Raw genomic sequence first — 27,061 nt, forward strand, 5'->3', positions numbered from 1 at the left:
CAAGCTAGAGGATGATGTCAACAGATGAGTGCGGCTGCCATTGTCTCTCTAGGCTGTATCTCGTTAATGAAGATGGTAGTCCTACCTAGATTTCTGTTTCTGTTTTTAAATATACCAATGGTTCTTTCTACCCACTTTTTTAAATGCATTAAGGACTTATTGGTTAGATTACTTGGGCTGGTAATCAACCCCGATTCAAATGGGATATCCTGACATTACCTTACTCCATGAGCGGACTTGGGCACCTGATTTGGAACTCTACTACTGAGTAGCGCAATGTTCTCATGTGTTTCACTGGTTACACAAACTATCTTCTCACCTGCACGTATATATAGAAAGGGTTGTGGCTGCGCCCACCCCCTGGCTGCTCTAATGTCCATTGTACCGGCGTACGGGCCTCATGGACTCCATAAACACCACTTCTCATGCATGGTAGAATTTAATGAAAAGAGAAGCTGCCTCAATACTGTACTCTCCACTCACACCAGTGGAGTGGTGTCAATGGCTGTCGGTGATTGTATAACCGAATGTCAGACGCGCCCTGGTGTCCGTAGACATCTTCAAAATAGGAGACTTATTCGAAGATGGAATGGGATAAAGTTGGGAGGACATAATCCTGGGAAAGCAGGATTTAACCCCTCTCACGATGTTCCATATGTATAGGGTCAGACATGTGCTCCGCGATTTGCTCGGAGAGGAGTTGATGGAGCCTCCAGAAGTGCCTCCCTTCTCCCTGATGTTGCGGGAGGAGTCCCCCTGTAAAATAGTCCCCAAAATGTATAGTATGGCGCAGGATTACCGGAAGAACTTTCTCACTAAAGCCAGGTTGCAATGGCAGACCGCTTTAGAGGTTCCACTGGATGATAACAAATGGCACTATTGCTGCGAATCTCAAAAAGTGTCCCCCTGATTTGGGGAACATCCCCTGGTCATTGCAAAGTCCCCTACAAGGGTTGTAAAGTTTTCAAAATAATGTTAACACGCATCGTCCTTCGTAAACATTCAATAATGATTTATTTAATATTTTTATATCAGAGTTGTAATTCCCTCTTGATTCCAAATTTTCAAATTCAAATGAATGTTATTGACACATCCAATGCATTTCGGCTAAACAGTAGCCTTCATCAGGGAACATGAATCTGAAAATAAATGTATGCTTTCAATGCACCAGGACAATAATCATCAGCGGTAAAAAAAGCTGTGTTCACAATACATTATATTGTAGTGGTGAGTAACAATATCTGTCTCTTAATGTGAATAAATGATACGTCATGGTCACCGAATAGAAAGAGCCAGTGACATTGCCTTGAGATTTAATTGACGTGCACAATGGAATGCACACCCAGGAGCACGCAACAACTACGAATCTATAACAATTGGAGTGCGAGTGTATATTAACATTTATACTATTGCTGCAAAGCCACATGAGTCTCACTGAATGGACGACATTGTCTCATTCACTTTAAATTCCTTAACAGGGTATACTATACTCCCTCCGAATTATACAGATACGGCCTTCGAGATACTGCGAGATGCAAGAGATGTGGTGCGGAACAAGCAGGATTCATGCATCTGGCTTGGTTGTGCCCCAATATCGCTAAATACTGGGTCCCAATATTTTAAAAGTTGAGTGCTATTATAGAGGAGCCTCTGTCACCCGACCCATTATTAGCTCTTCTTGGCTACTACAAACAGGTTTGGAAAGGGATATGCAGATTGATGGATATAGGAATGCTGATAGCTAAGCACGGAGTTGCCATGCGCTGCGCCTGTGGGCCACCCCCTACTGTAGCACAATGGTCTAGAGATATGCTTTACTGTAACATGCAATCTGAATCATACAGTGAGCTGCTCCTTTCCCCGTAGCCACCCTACATACTTTTGGAGCCTGTATCAGGGCTACCTGGCCATTCATGGATAAACACTTGTTGAAATGCTATTTCCTTCTGACTGCAGGAGGAGCACTGCACAGGATATCTGGGTATTGCAGGCGTTAGACCTCAACTCTTGCACTGGGCCCTATCTAGGTCTGGAATACATGTTGACTTGAGAGTGCTGTTCCCGAGCTGTTCCCATTAGACAGCCGGGTGTTGGGAAGTCATGATAGCCTAGAACTGGGTGTATAACTATTCTGTAGTATATCAGGGACCCCCTGGTAAGGATAAAAATCCTGGGTCTGGGAAATAGTTCAGTACAAAGGTATATACCCAGGCCTAAAATTATAAAAACAACCAAGGCTATTCGACAAACAAAATATATATAAGTGAACACACAAAATAACGAACTTTGCTGATATTTAAGAATTTAATTCCATTGATAAAACAATCAATCAAGTACATATAGACATACAAAACTAATCTATTAGATACACATGATACAATAAAAAATGTTATCTTTTTTCTTGATCAATTTCTTAAAAACGACATTGGTTCTGATAAAAGTGCAGGATTATAGATATGATCATCCCAGATATTATTGGGAGGGCTGTTTATCAACGCGTTTCGACACGTAATTGTGTCTTCATCAGGAAAATATTATACAGCCAGATATCTAGAGAAAACAAAACATATTTTAGATTCTCAGAACATTCAAAACTGTGTGTTGAGAGGCAAAGCAAAATATAATTACATAGCCTGGTCGAAAGATAAAAGTTATATCATAATGCTGAAGTTTAGATTTTTCGCATCTTGACAATAGTTCAAGGAAAAACAATCTATATAGAACTTTATCCATAGTATCCGGTTTTGCAATATATGAGTCTTTCAGATATATTTGATATAGTTGATAAATACATTCAATTGCGTCTTATCATTATTTTATTTAGAAGCATCCTTATGTGAGAGAAGAAGAAAGAAAGGAGAAGAAGAAAAAAGGAGTTATAGAGTTTACAGGATCATGATTGCTCCAATTTATTGTGAAAGTAAAGTAGTTTCTACCTATTATCTTTTTTGGTGGAGTCGGAATGGTTTCATACGGAGACAATACGAGCAGCTATTTTTAACAAGGCATATTCATTTCAATGGGCATTTATCATTGTTTTAATATGTTAAATTATTATTTCTTTCTATTTTCTCCTATTTTCATGTTCTGATCATTTAATTTGAATAATCGAGTTGCGGTTTAAGTATACATATGCATCGATGTAGTCTCAATGTTAGCACTTCGAGCTTATGTAACCGGTTATATTCTACATTTACTGTGAAGGACCAGTTTGTTTCTCATCGTCTAACTATGAGTTTAAGACATCTTACCTAGAGTATCTTTTTCTGCTTTTTGAAAAGTTCAAAACGATGAAAGCGGAGAGTGAGGCACCTTTCTTTCCTTTTGCATTCAATCTTGGTATGTGAAACCTATAGAAAGAAACGGGTTCCTAGCTTTAAATTAATCATTAATGAGAAAGCCTTAATTTGCATAAACTCGTTCTCTGATCTCGCTCTGTATTTTGCATAGTAGCGTGTTACCTGTGGCTGGCGGTTTCACTGCATACATCCCACTCTTCGTTTCAGACGATTAAAACATGATATGTTCTTTAAAAACAAATATTCTGAAACAGAAGTGGAGATACAGGCTTAACTGAGTAACCTTTCTTTTATAATTAGAATCTTTGCTTTTTCTTCGAACGTGCTCTCTAATTTTTTAAGCCACTTCAGGTTAAAATTTCCGTCCTTTTAAAAAACATCTATTTGTTACTAGCTCTGTTGAAAAACGCTAGCTAGAGAGATCGAATAACATGCAGATTCTTTATATACAACTCAAAATGTCCCCAAAGCATGATACATTACTCCTGAGGGTCGTTCATATATAGGCGGCGTATTTTTACCTTATTGGATTATACTATCAGTGCCATATTTCCTTGGCTTCCCAAGCTTTTAGCGAACTGAATGCGCCAGCACGAGACGTCGCGTGTAGATTAAAATCGTCTCTCTAGATAACAATAATCCTGAAAAGACATAATCATTGTGATATTATTATTACGACATAGTGTTATTGTTCTTCTGGTCATTTTGTGAACAAAGCAAATTTGTACCTATGTCACTACGTGGGATAAAAAAATCCTGTTTGTTCGGCTCCACGGGCAAGTAAGAGAATGAAAAAGTATTTCCTTGCTCTATGGCCCCCAAGTTCTTCTTAGCTTCCTAATTGCAAAGCGTGTTCTTTTTAAAATGGAGGTTCCAAACTGCAAGACAAAAGAGTGCAGTCAGGCTGTTAACTGGTTTCCCTAGGGTCGATATTATTTAGCGCTAGAAAGGAAATGAACATTTAAGTTCTCCTATTTTCAAAGTCTTACCAGTAAGGTTAACGACAGACTCGTACTTCACGGCGCCTCGGCTGGTGCAGGAGAAATGAAGGGTTTGTAATTTGCTTTCTCATTGGTATTTATACCAAACAGCTTCAGTGTCATATCAGTAGACACACGCCCACATTTAAAGCAAAAGTGTTCACGGGCTGGATATGTTGTGGTCATGTTTTTCTTAACTTTATTTTGACTATAATTTGAAAGCTTATACGTTCATGTTAGTCATTATGGGCCAGATGTAGGTCGGTCGGTAACGGCCGAAAATCGGTATTTTCGGCCGTTACCGACCGGAAAATCAGAATTGGTATGTAGGGCCCAGAATTTTACAGATTTGGTAAATTTACCGATCGGTAAATTTACCGAATCTGTAAAATACCGAATCGGTATTTATACCTATTCGGTATTTTTGATATGTAGGTGGGACTCTTCTGAGTCCCACAACCCTTACCGATTCTGTATTTTACCATCAAATATATTTGATGGTAAAATACCGATTCAGGTGTGCATGCACATGTGTGCATGCACACCTGTGCCATATGACAGGCAGACCTGCCCTTAGGGCAGGTATGCCTCCCACATGGCCCCCGAATCTTTTTTGGGGGTGCTAGAGGGTGTCAAAGTGACACCCCCTGCACCCTTGTCAAAATCTGTATTTACCGATTCGGTAAATACCGACCGGTAATGCCCCATTAATTCCTATGGGCTTCAAAGCCCATAGGAATGAATGGGCCATTACCGGTCGGTATTTACCGAATCGGTAAATACAGATATTTACCGATTCGGTAGAAGGAACATCTGGATGTTCCTACATCTCAACCCCTTAGATTTACCGATTTTTAATTACCGAATCGGTATGATTCGGTAATTAAAAATCGGTAAATCTATTTTACCTACATCGGGCCCTAAATCCTTAAGAAGGTTCTAAAAGTATTCCAAATGGTAGATTATGGTAAACTCTACCTATAGTGAGCGATAATGCTTATTTTCTTTTTAGTGTACATTGAAGTACCTATGTCTTCGTAACTCTGTGTCTTTTATCATTCTCTACATAATTGCATTCTCCCAAGGTAACTCATGGTTAAGGCCATGATTGAATGTTCCAAGGGTAAAAATCCAATATACCTCTTTCTTTTTTCTTATTTTATCTCCACCCTTACTGTTGGGTATGTGGACTTTTCCAGAATCCGCCATTTTAATTCGTCATGCGAATGTTTGTACTCCGAGAAGTGGCTTACTAGGGGTGCTGTCAGTTTTCTGGTTTTTATTGCTGACCTGTGCTCTGTCAGTCTTGTCTTTACTGCTCGTGACGTCTCACCCACATAACCAAGATGGCAAGGGCATGTGATTAAATATATGACATTTTGGGTGTTGCATGTCCATAACTCTTTTGCTTGAATGTTGATATTATTAAACATTAAGTTTTCTCCCGTGATAATGCTGTTACATGACTTGCATGAGCCGCAGCGAGAGGTCCCCTTTGCTGTGCCATTATCTGTAATTAACCTCTGTATAAAAGGAGGGTTGTCTGTTCTTTGGATATGTCTAGAGTGTACGATTTGGTCCTTAAGATTTTTATTCCGCTTGTGGGCAAACAGAGGTTTAGCTATTTTCTGTTGATTGTCGTTCAGATTCAATAGGTGCCAATTGGAGTTTATTATTTGTCTGACTCTAGAGTCCAGGGTGGAATGTTTTGTGACACAGACCAACGTCGAGTTTGTTTTTTGTTTTTGTGAATGTAAGAGTGCATCTCGATCATAAAATCTGGCCCTCTTATAGGCCTCTCTAACTAAACGGCGAGGGTAACCTCTCTGGACAAATTTTTCCTTCATGCTTTCAGACTGATTGTCATAATCTCTAAGGTTAGTACAATTACGTCTTACCCTTAGAAATTGTGAAAAGGGGATACTATCTTTCTGACATCTGGGGTGATAGCTCTTAAAATGTAATAGTGTGTTCCTCGCTGTGGGTTTTGTATATAGATCTACTTCCAGTAGTCCTTCGTTGTTTTTTATATAGATATCCAGAAACTCTACCCTTGATGTACTGGTATGGGCAGTGAATCGGAGATTCTCATCTGCCAGATTCAGCCAAAGGAGGAATTCTCTTAGAGTCTGTTCCCCATCGGTCCATACAAAAAAGATGTCATCTATGTATCGGTACCAATGGGAAATAGACTCAAAGAAAGGGGCCACTTCGTTGAAGATGAATTGATCCTCAAATGCAGTCATATAGATGTTTGCTATTGAGGGGGCCATAGAAGCCCCCATACTGACTCCCTTAGTTTGCAGGAACAAATTTTCTCCAAATTCGAAGAAGTTTTCATGTAAAACAAGTGTTAAACAATCCTTAATGAAAGTTTTGGAACAGGGTATTTGATGTTTGTCGATAAACCACATTGTTGTTTCAATTGCTCCTGTTTGGGGAATGTTGCTATATAGCGACTCAATATCTAGGGTCACTAAGATATCTCTTTGTTCATTGAAGGGCAGTGTTTCTACTTTAGTAATGATCGCAGCCGTATCTTTTATATATGATGGAGACAAAGAAATGTAGGGACGAAGAATATTATCCAAATACTTAGAAACTGCTTCAAGGGGTGTCCCTATCGTATAACTATTCACCTGATCGGTAAAATGCTCCCCTGAATGTACATTGTGTTATGTTACGCTAGCTGATCCATTCGCATGTACACTGTGACTGTTTTTTTATTTTTCTATTTAGTTCCTTTTTTGTCTGGTTTGTATTGTCTTTTTCTCTGCAAAATCAATAAATAAAAAGAAGAAAACGGTCCGCGGATGGAGCCAACAACCAAAGTGGAGGCAGAGCCAGAGGGGAGAGAGAACTGAAGGGCAGGGGCAAGGCTGTGAAAGGCCGGGGAATGAAGTTGGCAATGTCAGGCCTAAGGGAGATATAACATTTCCAAGGGAGGCAGGGAAGATGGCCAAGGATAGAAGACAGTAGGACAGGATGGAAAATTTTGTTTCACCGGCTCAAAGTTTATAATCACCCTGAACAGCAGGAAATAATTTAAAATTAAAAAAATAGGACAAATGGCACATATAAAGTCGAAAATAAAAAATATAAGGTATTCAGAGGTCGAACAATGGTATATTTGAGGCACACACAAGCACAGGAAATGCAGATGACAGTTGCATAAGTGGTAACAGATACCCCACAGGTGAAGAATAAGAGCCAATTGATAGAAGTGATAGGGAACAGCTTATAGACAATGCAAGTAAATGAAGGACAGTACAATGAGTATGGGTGAAAGACACAGAACTAGATAGTATAGTAAAGCAGAGGGCTGCAGCAGTTTATGGGGTGACTGGTAGTAGTATAACTTCTGGTTGGAGCAGCCTGGGGGTTTCAGATCAGGCCTCGATTTGGGAGGAACCAGAAAAATCCCATTGATGCCAACAGAGCAGCAAGCGGCTCTATGGCTTTAGCACACATACCAAAGGACAGAGAACAAGCAAAAAGGGGCATATTTGATGTGGATGAGAAACAAAGACGATCTACCAAACTGCAAAAAGGTAGGTAATTTTGGTGGTCTGTTTGAGAAAGGCAAGATAAAGTAAATGCGATTGCAAAATGTACAATCGGGTGGGAGATGGGATTTTCGTAAGAGATTGTGGTGTGGGGACACACAAGAAGGATACAAATAAGACCGAACAGCACCATATAGAAGGGGAAAAATGAATATGTGATAAAGAAATGCAAAGTGAGAAAACTGAAAATTCAGACAAAAAAGATGACACAAGTGAGGATAAAGACAAAGACGAATCTATACGTTAAAGGTTACCATATATGGGCATTGCAATGCCTTTAAGGTTACATTTATCAGAACAAACAAATAATACAAATTGGAATCATGAGTTTGTAGATGTATTCACATTGCTCCCTAGGGATATTCAGGCAAAAGAATGGTCAAAAGAGGAGGAATGGAAATTGGCTAGAAGACTGAGGGCACCTACGGACATAGAAAACTGGACATCCCTTTTTTAATTTATCCAAATATTTATTTCTAAAAACATACTGACAGAGCAATTTAAATGATGAAATACCTGGATATTATAAGTAAGGGTCAAATGCATTTTGGGGGATAGGCTTGGTTGAGGTATGATAAGAGGTTCAGAGAATGGTCAGTTTAAATAAAGACAAGCCATGGGGTGATGTAGATTCTGAGCGACGGCTGGAGTGGATGTCTTCCACACAGCATCCAGCAAAACAATGTACAGCCATTTGTTTGCCAGTGACTTACCAGTCCTTTCAGTGTTGTCCCATCCAATACTGCAAGGAGCAGCCAACAACTACAGCAGCAGTATGTTGGTGTTTCAGTAAGGGATTTTGCCCAAGACAGTTCTGTCATTATGAAAAATAATGCTCGAAATGTGGGGAAGACATCCTCTCACTCAATGTTTCTCAGCAGCTAAATATAGGACACAAGGGAGAATTAAAAAAGGAAGAGGACAACACCTACAGCTTACACAGAAAAGCTCATACCTAAATTAAAATTGAAGTTTTCACAAAATGCCTGCAGTTCTATCCAAATAAAGAGGCACGTATAACATTTTTGGGGGGATTTGAGCAAAGTTTTTATTTGGTGCAACAAGGACCTAGATTACAATGGTAGACAGACAACTTGAAATCAGCGAAGGAGTTGCAAGATATAGTGCAAAACAAATTGAACAAAGACTACAGGCAGTAAGGATTGCAGGCCCCTTTATGCATTGGTCATTCAACAATTTAATAATTTCTCCTTTCGGTGTCATTTCCAAGAAAAATGCAGAAGAATATAGATTAATACATCAGTTGTCGTGGCCAGAGAGGCAGTGCATTAATGATTTAATTTCCCAAACAGATCCTAGTGTCACTTATTCATCTGTAGAGGATGCCATGAAATTGGTAGGGGCTGGTGGAGTTGTGACAGAGTTGGCAAAAAGTGACATACAATCAGCATTCAGGCTTCTACCAGTAAGTTCAGCTGATTTTGCTTTGTGGGGCATGCATTTTCAGGGAACTATATATGTGAATAAAGTTTTACTAATGGGATGCTCTATATCCTGTGCTTTATTTGAAACATTTAGCACCTTTTTGCAATGGCTCTCCACATAAAAGAGCTACCGCAAATTTGGATGCCATAATTGGGATGATTTCATGTTTGTGCGGGCAAAAGATACAGGGCAATGTTTAGAGGCATTAAGATATTTCCAAAGTGTAGCAGAAGAAGTGTGAGTTCCATTAGCCCCTGAAAAGACGAGGGTCCTGGCACTAGGCTTACGTTTCTAGGCACAGAAATAGATACTATTCATGTGGAAAGACATCCTGCAAGTCAAATACAAGAAATAAAACATTTTTACAGATGGTTATTGGAGAAAGAAAACTGGTATTGAAAAAAGTACAAAAATGATTGGGCTATCTAATCATTGCATGCAGAGAAGTGAGAGCTGGAAGGACGTTTTTGCAGACGATTGGTTATGGCAATGTCTGGAGCAACACTATCACATTACAGGTTACAGATTTCAGCATCAGTGAGGGCAGACCTATGTATTTGGTTAACCTTTTTGGAACGATTTATTAAAGTATCGCTGTTTTTTTATGGACGAAGACACTATTTGGAAGGTACAGATCTATTCGTATGCTGCAGGTGCAGAGGGTTTTGGCGTTTTTGGGGAGGATAGGTGGTGTGTTGAGAGTTGGCCACAACATTGGTTACAGCTGGGATGCAGTATAACCTTTTTAGAGCTCTTCCCTTTGGTTGTGGCATTGTATGTCTGGGGGAGAAACTGATAAATAGGATAGTTGTTCAACTTTGATTACATAGCAGTAATAGAGCTGGTGAATAAACAGAAAGTTAGATATTTGAGCATTCTGAGACTGTTACGGGCACTTATAATAATGTGTTTGCAGCCTAATATTTTCTTTACAACAAGATGTGCCAGGAGTGAGGAATAATATAGCAGGTGCTCTCGTTTTCAGTAGCAGACGTTTCGCCGTTTAGTCCCAGGTGTAGAAAGCAACGAGACAGAACTGCTGCAGAGTATTTGGGTATGAGAATAGTGGAGTTAGTAGAGAAATCTATAGCACCATCAACAGAAGTAGTTATCAGCAAACGTGGCACTAATGTTTAATTCACGTGAAACAGGGAACTGGAGAAATATGAAACTGTTGAAAACGAAAAACCAACTCTAAAGTTTGTGATGTTTTGATCAATAAAGGTTTGTCACACACCACTATGTCAGGAAAATTGGCAGGGATATGAGTTTATGGAAAACTACGGTGGGGATGTGACTCGGTAAAGGGTTACTTGGTGAGAAACTTTTTGAATCAATTGAGTAAAGAGCAAGGCAGAAGAGCATCTCTACAGGAGCCTGTAACAATCGTTTCATTGGAAATGTTGCTACAGTTAACATTTTGGTGTTATAATGAATTTGAAGTGCTTGTGTTCAGGTTATGTATGTTATGGATGTTATTGGGGCATTTAGATCTTTAGAACTTTTAGGCTTGAAGGGTCATAGTGGTATAAAGAGTAGCAAAATATGTTTAGAAAAGAATACATTAAGAATTTGATTGAGAGCATCAAAGACTGATCAAGCAGGTAGAGGAAAATTAGTCCGGCTGAACAAGAGTGGAGTATTAGATATATGTCGAGTGGAGGAATGGACAGGTTTTTCAAACAGATTTAGTCTGCTGAATAAGGAGATATTTGCCATAGGAATAGAGTACAAATTAGGATATCCAATTTATTGGGCGTATTAATAATGGCAGTGAAACAACTGGGCAAGCCACTTGAAAAATATGGAAAAAACTAATTTTGCATTGGGACAGCAACTGAAGCGGCAAGATTGGTGCAGGTCATGGCCAGACACAAAAAGGATGGGAAGATGGAAGTCAAAATGCTGCGAAAGATACGGGAGGAAATAAAAGTTTCTTCTCCTATATGCTGGCATATTTCTCTAACTTCAGCTTATTTTACTTTAGGTTGTGTGCAAGGTTCACATTTACTTAAGATGCTTAAATTTTTTTGTCAGTCAGCCAGTATCTTTATTTCGGTCAACTAGGACCATCAAAGTACATCATTACAAGCATCACAAACAACGGAAGAAAATTAAATAGCAAATGATCATTGATTGTGGGACATTCAATTGTAAGATGGGCAGCAACGTTTGCAGGCCAAAAGATATATCGTCGATCACTTGGACTTTCAAGTAGCAGATATGAGGTAGTATCAAAGGGTAAAAGCGGAATGTGTTGGAGCAATTTGCTTCCAGTGCTATCGGAACTTTTTTCTAGCAGAGCAAGACTGGATATGTTAGTGATCCTTTAAGGGGAAAATTATTCAGTGCAATAGTTTGGCCTAAACTTGATTAAACAAATGAGAGAGTACTGACCAGTAATAAAAAGCAAATGGGTTGGTATGTGCATAGTATGGAACAAATACATTCCCAGGATGCAATGGAGAGGGGCAAAAAAATCCTGCAGTCATAAATAAAGCCAGACGAAAGTTAAAAAGGGCCATTCAAGTTTTTTGTTTGAGTGTCAGAATTGAAGTCTTGTCTCATAAAAACATACAAGAAATGGATGATCACCTTATTAGGTCAGATGTAGTACACTTATCAAAATTTGGGCAAGCCTACTATATGCTTGAATTGAGTAAAATGTTTGAGCATTTGTGGAAAGAGAAATTGTGGTGTATGGAACAATCCCACTAAGTTGCTGCAGAGCAAAGTGGGCAGGATAGGGCAGGAAAACACCGTAGGGTTTTCCTGGGTTGTGGTATTTTTGGGAGGTGAAGTCTCTGAAGAGGGCATATCCATCCCTTGGGGGGGAAGGGGTAGCACAGGGGAGGTGAAGAGTAACACCTGGGGCTTTAAACCACACTAGGTAACTTCACTTGGGGATGCTTGCTGGGGTGTGATTGAGAAATCAGGGAATGCAAGGAAAAGGCAGTGAGTGGAGGAAGAAAGGAAAGAGGTGGAAGAGCATGGCGTTTTTTTCGTGACGCAATGTCATCGAGTTTGGAGTCTTAGCGGTGAGGGGGAATGATAGAAATTTAATGTATTAGTGAGACTGGGGTTTTTAACAATGCGTTATGTAAATTTATTTAATTGATGCTACAAATCTATCTTAATACCGTGACTTTTTTTGCTAGCTAACAGCATTGCAGTGTGGTGTCAATGCGCAATATGGGGACCAAGGGGGAGCAAGGCGACAGCCAGTCTCCCCCTGGGGGACTTTGCGCAAGTGGCACTGGCCAATTAACATTATAGGTGGAGGGAGGGGGCAGAGTTAAGGTAACTATTATATGAGTTAGGTTTAAGGCAGGAATGCACTTAGAGTACTAGCACCAAGGCAGTAGGCAGGGAAATGACAGACTCAGAAGAAAGTTTTGAAATATAAGCTCAATCTATTACAATTTTGATATTTGGAAAATAGAATACATTTCACCACAGTAACGCAAATTGTAGTTTTTCTATCCTATGTGATATTTTTGGGGGGTGGAGAGTCTGGAGAGGGCATATCTATTCATCGGGGGAGGGGAGAGCACAAGGGAGGGGAAGTGTGTAACGTCTGTAGCTTTGAACCCCACTAGGCTAGTTTTCTTGGGGATGCTGGCTGGGGTGTGATTGAGAGAGATTGGGGAAAAGTCGGTGAATGAAGTAAAAAAGGAAAGAGGTGGAAGGGCATGGGTTTTTTTCTTGTTCAAGCAATGTTCATCAAGTTGGGAATTTGTGGGGTGGCGGGAATGATAGAAATGTAAAGCTGGGATTTTTTACAATGTATTTTTAATGAATTGATGCTACAAACCTGTAGTGTGGTGTCATTGTGCAATGTCCTGTTGTCAAGGGCTTTCCACCCTCAAACACACTTCCCTCTTCAACATCCATTTGCTCCGATCATGGACAGGCTGAGACAAGAAACATGCTGGGGCACTAGCATTTGATTGACCCTCATTTAGGGACTGGGTAATAAAAAACACCAAGTGGTCCACATTTGTAATTAGAGCAACTCTTGATTTTAATACGTGCTGTTTGGGTGTTTTTTGAGGGATGGGGCGCAGCAGACATTTATGACTGCCGTGGCTAATGTCAGTGGTACAATTTGAGAAATTCAGCAGTGAAAGTGACAATGACCCTTCCCTCTCAAAAAGATAAAAACATTGGCAAAAACTTGCTCTTCTACCATAAAGTGCAAATTGTCTATCCACATTGCCTGCAGTGAGATAAGAGCATCAACATCCTGCACACCTATGCTTGCTGCTGCCACCTATTCTTGATTTATAGATGTTTACAACCTGTTTATACCACCCAAACACTGCCACAAAACCAGCCCAAGATACTACAAACCCATCCCGCATACACCCACAAAAGCATCCCACACACAGCCATAAACCTGCCCCTATGCTGACCTGTCAGACTGTCCCATCTGGCACTACCAGATTACCCGGTACGACAGTCCAACACAGGCTCTCATGCAAAGTTTAGGCACCTGCACTTGGTCCTATTTGCATGTTTGAGCCTTGACAGCACAAGCATGCCCCCCTCATTAAATTGTAGGGGACAAAAAAGAACCTCCACTGGGCAAATGTGATGTTAGCGGCTTCACTGCAAAGACACACTGTGCAGGTGCCCCCTATTGCACCCAGGCTGCCACCCAGTGGAGAGAGAGGCCATTACAGTTGACTCAATGACTGTGGGATTGCAAACCTGTGTTGATAGTTACCACTTGTGACCACTCCATCTTGGCCTTGGTCATTCCCCATCCTTTTCTGATGCTTTTGTGCTGTTTGAAAAGTAAGGCAGATTTACTAGGCATGTGGGAAACTTCCAAAATTACAAATAGAAGCAGGGCATTTCCAAATTCTGAAGGGAATTTTAAAATCTGTATTTTTTTATGGCAACAGTCTTTTGAAAAACTAAGAACGGGTGAACTGAGGTAAAAGAGAAACTCCCTACAAGAAGATTCAAAGGTAACATGTTTAAAACAGGAAGTTAGGGAAAAATGGTGAATTAAAATTTAAGTATATGTAGAATTTGTACAGTGAGAGAACAGGTGTCCTTTTCTGGTGAAAGGACCTAAAACAACATTCTTTGGTAGTGTTAGTATATGTAAAAGGAATAATCAGTATAGAGATTCCTCCTTCATGAAAGGAGGCCCAGCAGATATATAAACATTAATACCACTAACATTGCCCCCTCTTGGCATGTGTAGGCTTCCTATTGATGTTTTCCTCAAGGGGAATCTACCATCTCACAACTATCACAGATAACTAATTTCCTATAACGTTGCTTTACACTGCAGATTAAGTTTCACTGTATGGTCAAATCTTCACCGCAAGCCACTTATGGGCATAATTAGGGTGATTATTAACACCTTAGTCGTATACAAGGCTTTTGCCAACTGTCTTCCCTTCCCTGCACTCTGTTACTAACCTTAAATGGGACTCTGCACTCTCAGGGTCACAAAAGAGGCAGTCTCTGTCCCTCAATATCATTCTCATATTTGCGAGTAGGAGCCGCCTGCCAGCATCTCACTAGTCAAGCACTGTTTCATGATGGTATTCATAAAGATGTCTCCTACGCACCATTCTCCAAAGCCATGTCCAGGAGCAACAAGGTTTTGCTCTCTTCAAAGAAAAGTTCTTACTTGTAGGACTTTAACTTGGTGCCTTTAGTCAGTGAAGCCCCCTGTGATGGAACAGACAGATCGAATATTTCAATTAGACTTTCTTAAACACCTTTTCAGGTAGTGAAATGGTTGGAAAACCAGGGGCTCCTTGTTGGTTCAATTGGCAGCCAGTTTTCCGGCCAATTGGAAACAAAGAAGCACTGCTTACCTGCCTGATGCTTCACTCTGATTTTGTTCTCCTCCTGGCCCTTTTTTGAAACTAGAATTCCTCAAAAAGTACTAGATGGATATATGCCATGCCACAAAAAGCAAGTTTTCTGAGTAAAGTTTTACATTCATGCCATGTGTTTCGTAAATCCATTCAGCAGTTTTTTTCTGTAGTGGTAAGCAACTTTCGCTCTAGAAGCTAAAATAGAAACCGGTCTTTTCTGATACCCTCCCCCTTTAACCTTTTTTTACACTGCAAGGAACTGCACACAAATTGGCATGCCAGAACTTGACTGCCTATGCTTTGTACCGCAAATGTTGGGCCAGAGTTATACACAAATAAAAATGCCTTTCCATTGAAAAGTTGTCCTGAACCCTAACTACAAAGTGGTGACCATTTCAGGGGCGGCTGGTTACATTTGAGAGTGGTGGGCGTAAAATTACTGTCCTAATGCACCACAGCCGGAACAACCTATGAAGGGTTCGGGGGGGTTGCCCCCGAGAAAAAAATTAGAAAAAAGAGTTGACAAATGGTGCATTTTCAAGCAAATTTGAGAAAGCTGGGAGGTAAATAAAGCAATTGTGAAAGTGCAGTTATTACATTAATAAAGAGATGTCATATAACATAGGTAGCTGCTTATTCAGTATATTTGTCTTCGCTCTCCCTGTGCCCTTACATATCACTCATCAGTATCTTTGCTCCCCCTGTGCCCCCACATATCACTCCTGTGTGTCTTTCCTGTGTCCGTGTCCTTACATATCTCTCATCTGTGCCTTTACCTCTCCATGTGCCCTTACATATCCCTACTGTGTGTTTTTGCTCTCCCCGTGTCATTACATATCACTCCTCTGTTTGTTTTCCTCTTCTTGTGCCCTTGCATGTCACTCCTGTCTGTCTCCGCTCTCCCAGACCTCTTATATATCACTCCTCGGTGTCTTTGCTCTCCCTGTGCTCTTACATATCACTCTTCGGTGTCTTTGCTCTCCCTTTGCCCTTACACATCACACCTCTATGTCTTTGCCTCTCCACGTTCCCTTACAGATCACTCCTCTGTGCATTTTCTTTTCCCCGTGCCCATCCCTCCCAAGCCCCTTTGCCTTTATCCACCACTTCTTGATCCTTTGCTCTCCGTGCCTCTTCTGCATCAGTTGCTGTGTCTTTCCTTCTCCTATCTGTTTCACTTTTGCCTTTCACTTTACCTTGTATCCATCGCTCTGTCCCTTGCTCTACTTGGGACCTTATAATAATCTGTTCGTCTCCGTCCTCTCCCTGTACACTCATGCACCTCTCCAGAAAACTAAAATAAAACCATCATACTAAGGGGCTGCTAACCGTATCTACCTGCCAAAAATGCACCCATATCCCACAGCACTCTATCTTCAACCACCTCCTTCATCGCACTCTACGTCCTGCACTACGACGCGTCCTCAGGCCCCTCCAATCTGTCAAAAACGACAAAAAAAACCTCCCCCACACAAGATCCCAACAATACACCACTCTTTCCCAACTGTGCAGCATGCTACCCGCTATGTGTAGAAAACATGCGTCAGCTTCCAAGAGAGACTTCTCTGAGTGAGGGACGTGCAATACTTTTGCCAAGGGGTAATTTTAGGGTTCTGAGTGGGTATGGCTTTTAGGGTGCCAGGGGTAATTTTAGGGTTCAGGGTAGTAATGGGTTTTGGTGTGCCAGGGGGTAATTTTAGGGTTCAGGACCGGTATGGGTTTTGGGGGCCAGGAGGGTAATCTAGGGGTTCAGGGTGGGTGTGGGTTTTAGGGTGCCAGGGGTAATTTTAGGCTTCAGGGTGGGTATGGGTTTTGGGGAGCCAGGGGTAATTTTAGGGTACAGGGTGGGTATGGGTTTGGGGTGCCTGGGGTAATATTAGGGTTCTGCGTGGGTATGGGTTTTGGGGTGCCAGGGTTAATTTTAGGGTTCAGCGGGTAATTTTGGGGGTCAGCGCGGGTATGAGTTTTGAGGTTCCAGAGGTAATTTTAAGGTTCAGGGTGGGTATGGGTTTTGGGGGGCAAGGGTGTAATTTTAGGGATCAGTGCGGGTATGGGGTTTGGGGTTCTAGGGGGATGATTTCAGGATTCAGGGTGGTAATGGGTTTTGGGGTGTGAGGAGGTAATTTTAGGGTTCGGGTGGGTATGGGTTTTGGGGTGCCAGGGGTGTCATTTGGGGGTTCAGGGTGGTAATGGATTTTGGGGGGCAAGGGTGTAATTTTAGGGATCAGTGTATGTGTTTTGGGGTTCCAGGGTGGGTTATCTTAGGGATCGGGATGGGTTTTGGGGTGCCAGGGGTAATTTTAGGGTTCAGGGTGGGTATGGGTTTTGTGGTGCCAGGGAGGCAATTTTAGAGTTTGGGGTGGTAATGGGTTTTAGGGTGTCGGGGGTAATTTTAGGGTTCAGTGTGGGTATGGGTTTTGGGTTAATTTTAGGGGTTGCGATGTCACTGTTCTAGTCCCCGCTCATATGTTCTATCCTCCAACATTCGGCACCTGTCCCTTAAGCAGCGGCGTCGGTTGGCGTCGCTGCAGGATGCCGAGAACAGCAACAGGCTCTCTCCGCGGCCCAGGCTGAGCCGCAACAAATTACATCAAAAGAGTCGCTTATAGTGGACTATAATTGTGCGATGCATAGCAAGATTCCCCGCTGTACCCTGCAATAAAATTAATGGCGAAGACTTACCTGTCGTGTGGCTCTCTCCTCAGCAGGCGACTCTTTTGATGTAAAATATATATATATATATATATATATATATATATATATATATATATATATATATACTTAACAAAAAAAATAAGCCATTTACAGGTAAATATAAACCTATATATATTTATATGTATGTGTGTGTGTATAGATAGATGTTTGTGTGTGTCTATATATAAATATATATATATAGCATTTATACTTACCTGTAAAATTGTTATATTTTAAAACGACACCTTAACTCATGCTCACATTGACTTCTATCCCAACATATACTGCCTGCTAAAATAATTTGTCACTTTGCCAGTGATAACCACATCCCCAGAAAGGTGCTTCAGTTGTCTTCGCAGACTGAAAACCTATCTTCGGTCAACAATGGGGTAAGAACGACTCTCTGGACTTGCAATGATAAACATTTCACGAGCACATTGTCCTCCTATAGAGGCAATTGTTGACGAACTGGCGAAAAAGGGCTGTCGCCTTGAAATGGCAATGTGAAAATTGGTTATATTGTGTTCCTAAAGTGCTTTGTAGTAAAATATATTAAATTGGCCTTTTCATTCAGTACATTCTGTTCCTTTTTCATAAGACTATAGCATATAAATGCATCAAATTAACAGAAATGTGTGCGCTAATTGCTGTCCAGTTTCAAATGCAGAATTCACCACGTTTTCTCCGCTTGACCTGAGCATTAATCGATCCTGATTATCTGCCATTTTAGCCCCGCCCCATTGATTAACATTAGCCACGCCCCTTCATTTGCCATGTTAGCCCCCCCCGAAATTCAGACCTAGTTGCGCCCCTGGACGAGCCACACATCTCCCCTTGCTGTGATTTACCCGCTACGACAAATGCTCGTGACCCGGGATACAACAAATGGCCGGCGGTGCTCTTGGTATCTGTCAGTAAGCCTAGAACCTGTGTGCCAGTAGCTGGACTGAGCAAGAACAATTGTCACTGTTAAAATAAAATTTACACCAGGGAGTCTAAAATCGGAGCAGTAAATTTCATACATAAATGGTATTATTGTTGGTATTAATCTTTTACATCACACATAACAACAAATATTATTGTATCTCGGTGCTTTATCGTTGAACTTGATATACACAGTGGTCTAAAACGATGACGGCAGAGCCAGGGAACCAACGTTCAGCCTTCGCTTCCCCGGGTGACAAGAACTGTGTGATCTTGGACATGCCACTTCGTTTTGTGCCCTTTCTTCAAATTTCCTCCTCACCTGAAAGACTCGACCTTTAATTAGTAATAGCTTCGCCAGTGCTTTAATAACTTTATTAAAGCACAGGTTGTGACTAGAATTGTAAATGAGCAACAGTTGAAAGATCAGGCACTTGAGGGAAGGGCCTGGGACATGGTATCCCCTTTTCCCTAGGATTGGCATCTCCGACTGTAAACAAGACAGCGCTTGGAGGACTATGGCCACACTGTAGGCGCTCTAAATACGGCATGAACTCACAGAGAGTTCAAAACATCATCTATAGCAACTCAGCCAATTGTGTGGAATTACGCAAAACAAGGGTGGGCAAAAATCAGATGCACGAAATAACTCGTCACCCAACCCCCTCTGAAATGTGCTTTGCTTCTTTGCCTTGCTCCACCTCCCTCCCTTCCTGCACCTGCGCCTGCGAGTCAAATTACATATCTCTCATATCTCCTCCCTTGACTCATGCTCCCATAAGCCGAGGCACCAGCGTGTTTCCCAGACCTCTTGGTGACACTTCCTGGCTGTCGCCTTGAATTACACTGCGGAAGCCCCTGGTGATGCCTTCCAATGAGAGCAGCCAATGGCTACAGATGTCAGAGGAAGTTCATACAGCGTGTACGCGTTTTCTATGTTTGGTGAAATGCGGAGCTGCCTTCTTCCCGAAGCCGGCATCACCTGTTAGGGAAGTTGGCCGCAAGAACCGTAACTCGCTCCTTTCCGGTCTGTCCTTAGTGAAGCGTTCTTTGTGTTGTGTTTGTAAGGAACCTGCAGCATCCCTGGATCAGTGAGACAGGCGCCTTTTCAGTCACTTAGAGCCTGCGCCAATCAGGTCCCACCCAACCAACCCTTCAGAGGGGCCTCGTTCCACCCCTCTGTCAACCTCCCACCAGTGTCACCCACCGGGGAGTTTGTCGCTTTCTTCGCTTTCTTCTAAAACACATGGCTTGAGAAACACGCGCTACGTGAGAGGAACAGACGCGCAGTTAGTAAAAAACACATGCAGCGCCGCATTTCAACATTGCCTTATCTTTCAGGGGGGCTGAAGAGCATCATGGTGGGCGAGGAAAGAGGGGTTGAATTGCTTCATGCTCAGTCAAGAAGAGAAAAAGTCTGTTTAAGGTTGCACATACCTTGACACCAGACAACAACACAGAGGACAGAGATGAGAGCAGTTACTGCGGAGGGGCCTCTGGTGCAAGCCAAGCCCCCCATGAGTGTTAACTTAGTGAGACACACAGGTTCGACGTATGAGCAGTGGCGGCTCGCATGCATCGCAATACTGGGGGGGTTGTCGCGCGGGGGTGGGGGCCGGGGAATTAAATATAAAACAGAAAACTTACCTCACAGCTGGTCCTGCGCCTCCTCTGCTCCCCTTGGCGCCTTCACGAATGGCACTGGAGTGGACTGGCAACCCCTCTCAGCCAATCCTAGCGCTGCCAGCAGCGCCAGCATTGGCTTAGGGCACGGTTACAACTCGCCCGCCTGCCCATTAGGAGACCGAGGTTTGAGCCTTTGCTCAACCCTCGCTCTTCTAATGGGCATGCGCCAGCCAGAGCAGACACTAGTGCACATGACCGGGCACGGTGGAAAAATTTGCCGACCTTCCCCACTCATGCGCACTTGTGCTGCTGCCTGTTGCCCCTGGTCTGACAATGATGTCAGTCAACATGACGCCGGACAGCCCACACCCTTCAGACTCTGAAGGGGGTGGGCGGTCCGACGTCATGCTGACTGACATGATTGTCAGTTCTCCCTCTGCGTCTTTGAACTTAAGTAAACTGATTCAGTTTACTTAAGTTCAGGGACGCCGAGGGAGCTGCGGGCGGGGGGGGCAACGCCCCAACGGACGCACCGCGCCTATTCTGTGGAATATACACAGGAAGGTCACCACTTTAAAGTTTTGTTCAGGATTAAATCCAAACATGGAATAAATGTAGGGAAACTTTTTACAAATTCACAATTGTAGAAGAATTCCTGAACTTTAGAAGAATTCCTGAATTTTAGAATTTGAGTGTTGTGTAAAACATGCGTATTTTAAAACTACAAGAAGGAAGAGAATCAAGGCTATGGTTTGATAAAAGCCCGGGTAGGTTGCAGAGGTGGGTGGCTGCATTGCCTGCAGGGCCGGACTGGGAACAGCAACTAGCCCTGGCAGATTGCAGCTCGACACGCCTTAGCAGTGGGGGGGTTTGCTAGCAAGAAGCACCATTCAAGGATTCGTTACAGGGGGCAGATATTGGAGCACTGCTGCGAAACCGGCCCCAGTGACAAAACTGGCCCCCTGTTCACCGGGGGAAATGCCTGGTGCCTGCTATGGCCAGTCCAGCCCTGATTGTATGACTACAGACCAGCATAACCCAGCCTCGATGCATGGGCAAAGGCCTTGCGCCTTCAATGGAATGGGTACATGGCTGATGAATGCCGTACATAATTGAAAAACTGAAATTTACTGAAACAACACAGTTAAAGATTAGTTAGGGGTCAACAGGCATAAACCACAGAAACCTATGTGATTCTCCAGCTATGGTATGCAATGCACAACTCGACCTATACCTCATGACCACCCTCAGGTTTTTCAGTTTATAGCCATTTTTTTTAAACACGCCTTTGGCAAAGAGGTGCTTTGAGCATGGCGGGGGACACGAGTTATGGTGTGTGTTGTACTAAACAATGTGCCTTTTACAATTACTGATCACCTGAATATGCTAATCAGTAATATAATGCTACCACCAATATATTGCTAAATAATTATAATGCAAACTGTGTTACTGACATTGTGTCCAGTGTTTAAAATTAGAGGTGGACTTGTTGAACTCCATTTGCTTTTGGTACCTGTTGCTTGTTTTGTGTCCTTGTGGCCAGAGATAACAAAAGGCATGCCAGGCACAGCAAAGGGTTGCTTAGGGGTTCCAGCTGCTAGTCCTAGTTATCCCCAATTGACATTGATGGACATCGGCATTTCATTATCAATGCCCAGATACAATGCACACAATGTGGAAAGACAGGGTCACCTTTGTACCCACAATTATTGCTGCATCCAACACTTGTCTCCAGAACACAAGGCAGTCTACTGTGTACAGTAACAATGTCACTGTGCAGAGAGGACTGATTGTATTACCTGAAAAGAGTTGCCTGAACTGTAGGAGTCTCCTTCATACAGTGGCAATATCCCTCTTTAGTGGGATTATAGTGCAGAGTGAATCAGTCTCCTGAACCTGATGGAATCTCACAGATATGTTACCAATGCCCTTATAGTACAGAGTACTCGCGTCTTCCTGAACCACATGCAGTTTCCAAGATACATTATTAATTTACACCTTCACTCAAGTTAAGGAGAAGCAGGAAGTCCTGGTCTTCTCGAGCCCGAGGAAATCTCTCTAATATGTATACAATCTCTGTGTGCATTTGGGTCTACAGAACAAACGTCCCTGTCCCTGAGGGAGACTTGTGAATGAATACCTTTCAATCTGCTCTGTCATCCAGACCACAACACCGCATGGCAGTCCATTTTCAAGCCAGTGAGTCAGGGCAGATAATACTACTATACAGGTGTGCTATGAAGTTTAACATCAAAAGGAGTCTGAGCATGACTTTGGAATCCCTCTGTTACACCACATACTGTATACGTGGATATTTCTATCTGGGCCTCACTTGGGCTGGGGCATAGAGAACAGTAATTTCATCAAATCTCCACGAGTGGTATTTGTATTCACTGTAATGTCCCCAGACACAAGTCCGTTTCATCTTGCCAGGAACACAGCTTGACAATAAATCAACACGTATCGTCTGCACCCCTGAACTGAGTTGCACATATGGCTACGCAATGCACCTCAGTCCTGATATGCACACCTACCATAGTGCCAACCATGCTCAGCTATCCTGATCTGATTTGTGTTTGAGTCCCCAAAGGGAACACCTACACTCAAATATGCCAATGCCCCATAACACACATTTGAAGAACCCCGTTGGTCTCTGGTAATCAAATGCACACAGCACTGCCAATGCCCCTCAAGCACTTAGGAGCACACCCACACACAACTAAACTAGTGTACCTCAAATCTTTGTGATGGTGTCAAGGATTAGTACTGACATAAATAAGGCTTGTGATTGTGACAGGGATGGCGAATGTGGCAGAAAGAGTGTAATATGAACAGGACGATTACAGGGCTTTACAGTGTGACAGAGACTGGGAAAAAGGTATGAATGGGAGTATTTATGGGATGGGGCATTAGGCAAGTATTGAAAATGTGATGTGGATTGATACCTTGACAGAGAATGGGAATGTAACCGACATGGGAATTTGACAGCTACTGTTAAAGAGATGTGAATAGGGAGAGAGTACCGTCACTATCCTCTGCCCCATTTTTTATTCCTGCACTTGAAGAATGTCACTTCGATCTGGTCAATAAGCAGCCCCGGACACTGCAGGTAAGAGCGATAGGGCTGGCGGGAGGGGGCTTTCGAGAGAGGACCACAAGGGAAAATTAAATAAATAATTAATTTTCCCTCATGGTCGTCTCTCGAAATCCCCCCCAGCTGGCACCACCGCCCCACTGCTCTTACCTACAGGGCCGCGGCTGTCAATAAGAGGTTGCCCTCATTTTACCTCATTAAAATGCTACAAATTATGCAATGTAAAAGATTAGTTTTAGTGGGAAGATCTTATATACTATGAACTAAATATATTTTCTCTAATTCGCTTTTCCCTTCCTGGTTTGCCTCTCCTATTAGGCTACATTTCTCCTCCACTACCATTTTCCTTCTATATACCACAATACCAGTACTGGTCACTCGTCTGCACACTGCCCTTGCCTTTCCCATCACCCTCCTTTTTTTCTGTCGTTCTAAGCTCCCCATTCTCTGTCATTCTGACTTGATGTTCATGTGTCCTATTAGCACCATAGTCCCTTCGAGTCCCATCATTATCTGCTGGTACCCATTAAGAACATCACTGGGAACACAACGCTGGCTGCTCACACTGCAATAGAGATTTCAAGGGTTTCAAATCCCCTCCCACCAAGATGAATGCCCATAAACCGACTCCAAAGCAGGCCTCTTTGCCCTAATGTTTGGTCACAAGACTTCATCCCATTGACACAAAAGAGGACTTGCAATAGTGGGTCCACCATGCCATAACTAGAAGCACAATCAGGCGGCAGGGGATAGCAGAGAATTGGCACCTCAGTAGGAATCATGCTCAAGAAGGTACAAGTCCATTGTAGATTGGGTCCCACACATGCTGTGGTCAGTCAACAGGGTCAATGGATTAGAAAAAAGAGTGCGCAAGGACCGATCCGCATTCAGAAATGGAGATGCCAAATGGAATCATGGTGATTGACCACCATCACCCAAGAGACAGCTTCCTGCTGTAGTATTCTATATAAATGTACCTTATATAACCTAACAGAAGCTTACCAAGCTCCAGTCAATGCATTGAGGAGCATTTGTCCGAATCTCAACCCAGAAACCAGTGAGCATCCAATATTTAGCTTCCGTAAGTTCAAGTGAAAGAGTGTAATAATAATAATTCAAATACAAGGTCACCATCAACTCTACTATAAGGCAAAAATTAATGGGCATCTTTCAAAAACTGTCATTATTCACACATGCTTTACCATAGTCCTCTCACCAAACATGGGCCGATTGAAGGGTTCATGTCCATATTGAGTAGGACATATCTAGTAGTTGGGACAGTAAGTACTTGACAGTGAGAAACCTATCAAAAACAAGTCTGCCAATCAATGGCAAAGGATTTTGCTTAATCAAGGAGGACTACAGAGTGAAATGTTTTTTGCCACTTTACACCCTGCAGTCCACTCTGTAATTCTGCACCAGTCCAGGATAAATTGTTAAGACAATCCATTGAGCTTCGGCATCTCTTCATGGACATTCCACCACCTTTAACTTGCAAGCTTCATCCACTTCATCAGCGGCTTCCTTGAGGTACAGCCTGTTGCTGCCACGTTCACAAGCGAGATAGCACCCATTAAATAGCGACGACCTGAACCTGAAAATATCACACTTGCCCACAGCGAAGACTTGTTGGTAGAATATTATATCACTGGTGTTGCCAGGGATGGATTTCAGAGGCTCCCCTTCCTTAAGAGATATAAAAGAAATGTAGAAAATAAATTAATTTATTTAACTTAATATATCACATAATTTTTCAATCAGAGTGAATGTATTATTATAGCCTTATAGGGCACTTCTGAGGGCTATACTCGTTGTTAAAGATCCTGACCCCGAGTTATAGGCCCAAATCGTAATATAAATGTATGCAATACATTATATATACATACATATATATATATATATATATATATATATATATATATATATATATACAATTATATTAATACTATATTATATTATATGTATTTATATATTAGAATGTAATTATATTTTAAATTATAAGCCCAGATCCACTCCGTTGTCTTTAATGGAGCTCTCAACATTCCAATGATCTAATTTACCTTAACATTTGGGATGAATGAAAATTTGCCTATAATCCTGACTGCTGAACACATTTAAGTTTGAAAGGCCAACATGTGGGTTCTTGGTAGCAATAAATATCAAGTTTATTTCAAACATTTGCTAAACATTGAGTTGACACATTAAAACAAATATTTGTTTATTTTGACTCTGAATCTTCTAAACTGTTAGCTCGTAATAGAACAAAATAATATATAGAACAAAGAAAGAAACATCACATGCCCTGAAAATCAAACAAAATCATTACAAATAATGGGTAAAGGAAATAACCACTATTTTAGGGAGTATTTTAAAATTTAAAAAATATTACTGAAGGAGCATAACTCAGAGATTTGTTTGCAATTCTATGCACAACTATGGGCAGATAGGTACAGAATGTCCCTTGTGGCTGATAATCACAAATGGTCCATGAAGTAACTGTTGGAAAGGCGACCCCGGGGGAGACAGAAGGTGTCTGACTGTCCGCCCGAGACCCACCTCTCTGTATGGACTAGGCCGAGCGCCGTAGGGAGGCCTCCTTGGCGAGGCTCCTCTCCTACAATCGTAACAGCAGAGTAATCACACTACTTACAGATAGACACTACACAGGAAGGAGGTTCACAAGAATCTTTATATAAGTACTCGAAGCAAGTTCTTGGCAGGATAGCGGCAAGGATCGAGGGATCCGTAATGTCTTGATCTCGGGGGAAAGGGGGTAGCGGGACAGTCTTGGCACCCACTGGTGCGTGGATAGTTCAAGGGTTCAGGCCGCGACAGCGTCAGCAGGGCCTCGGAGATAGTTCAGCGGGGTCAGGCCGCGACAGCGTCAGCAGGGCCTCGAGGATAGTTCAGCTTGGTCAGGCCGCGACAGCGTCAGCAGGGCCTCGAAGGTGGTTTAACTTGGACAGGCCGCGACAGCGTCAGCAGGGCCTCGAAGGTAGTTCAGCTCGGTCAGGCCGCGACAGCGTCAGCAGGGCCTCGAAGGTGGTTTAGCTTGGACAGGCCGCGACAGCGTCAGCAGGGCCTCGAAGGTAGTTCCAGGTGCAAGAGTTCGGATCAGGATCAGCCGCGACGAGGTCAGCAGGGCTTCCACTCCAGATACAACTGCCGTCTTGATCCGGGGCTGGCACAGATATAGGACTGGAGGGCTTTGATGTCCGGACCCTCGCGCCTGGGGGTCAGAGGGGCCGGGATGAAGGTGTCCAGACACCCAGCAGGGGGGCGGAGCCAGCGCCCAGGGAGCCGGGAGAGCGATCGATACCAGGCGTCCGGGGGTGGGGGAAGGCCCCTCGAGACTCTCCTCCTCCGGGGTCTGGTTGAGTGGCCACTTTACCACCTGGGAGGATCCTGGTGCCTCAATGTCTGGGCTTCGCTGGGGCCTGGCCCGGGATGGCTGCGGCCACGTGTTCGGGGCGTGAGGGTCCCAAGATGGAGTCGGGCCGGAAAGGGTGGCCGGGTCAGGGTGCCAGGCTGGCAGCGTTGGCGAGCAGGTTCCGCCGGGGTCACCGGGAGGGGGAGAGCTGTAGGT

General features: G+C 42.8%; 1 protein-coding gene and 1 long non-coding RNA gene across 2 annotated transcripts in view; both read right to left on the reverse strand.

Annotated features, from left to right (window-relative positions):
• Positions 1-2,428: 2,428 nt before the first annotated feature.
• LOC144824907 (uncharacterized) lies at positions 2,429-3,941 on the reverse strand. Its single transcript, XR_013609171.1, has 4 exons — positions 3,821-3,941; positions 3,462-3,544; positions 3,252-3,350; positions 2,429-2,550 (listed from the first exon to the last, which is right to left on the reverse strand). It is a non-coding gene; the product is annotated as an uncharacterized LOC144824907 (long non-coding RNA).
• Positions 3,942-24,738: 20,797 nt separating this feature from the next.
• LOC144824225 (interleukin-18-like) overlaps positions 24,739-27,061 on the reverse strand; it is a 75,297-nt gene continuing 72,974 nt past the window's right edge. The window contains exon 4 of the mRNA XM_078683373.1: positions 24,739-25,161. Within this exon, the coding sequence (XP_078539499.1) occupies positions 24,943-25,161 (219 nt within the window). The 3' untranslated portion in view covers positions 24,739-24,942. The remainder of the gene's footprint in view (positions 25,162-27,061) is intronic.

Source organism: Lissotriton helveticus, chromosome 3_1 (assembly GCF_964261635.1).
Source record: "Lissotriton helveticus chromosome 3_1, aLisHel1.1, whole genome shotgun sequence".
Taxonomy (NCBI): domain Eukaryota; kingdom Metazoa; phylum Chordata; class Amphibia; order Caudata; family Salamandridae; genus Lissotriton; species Lissotriton helveticus.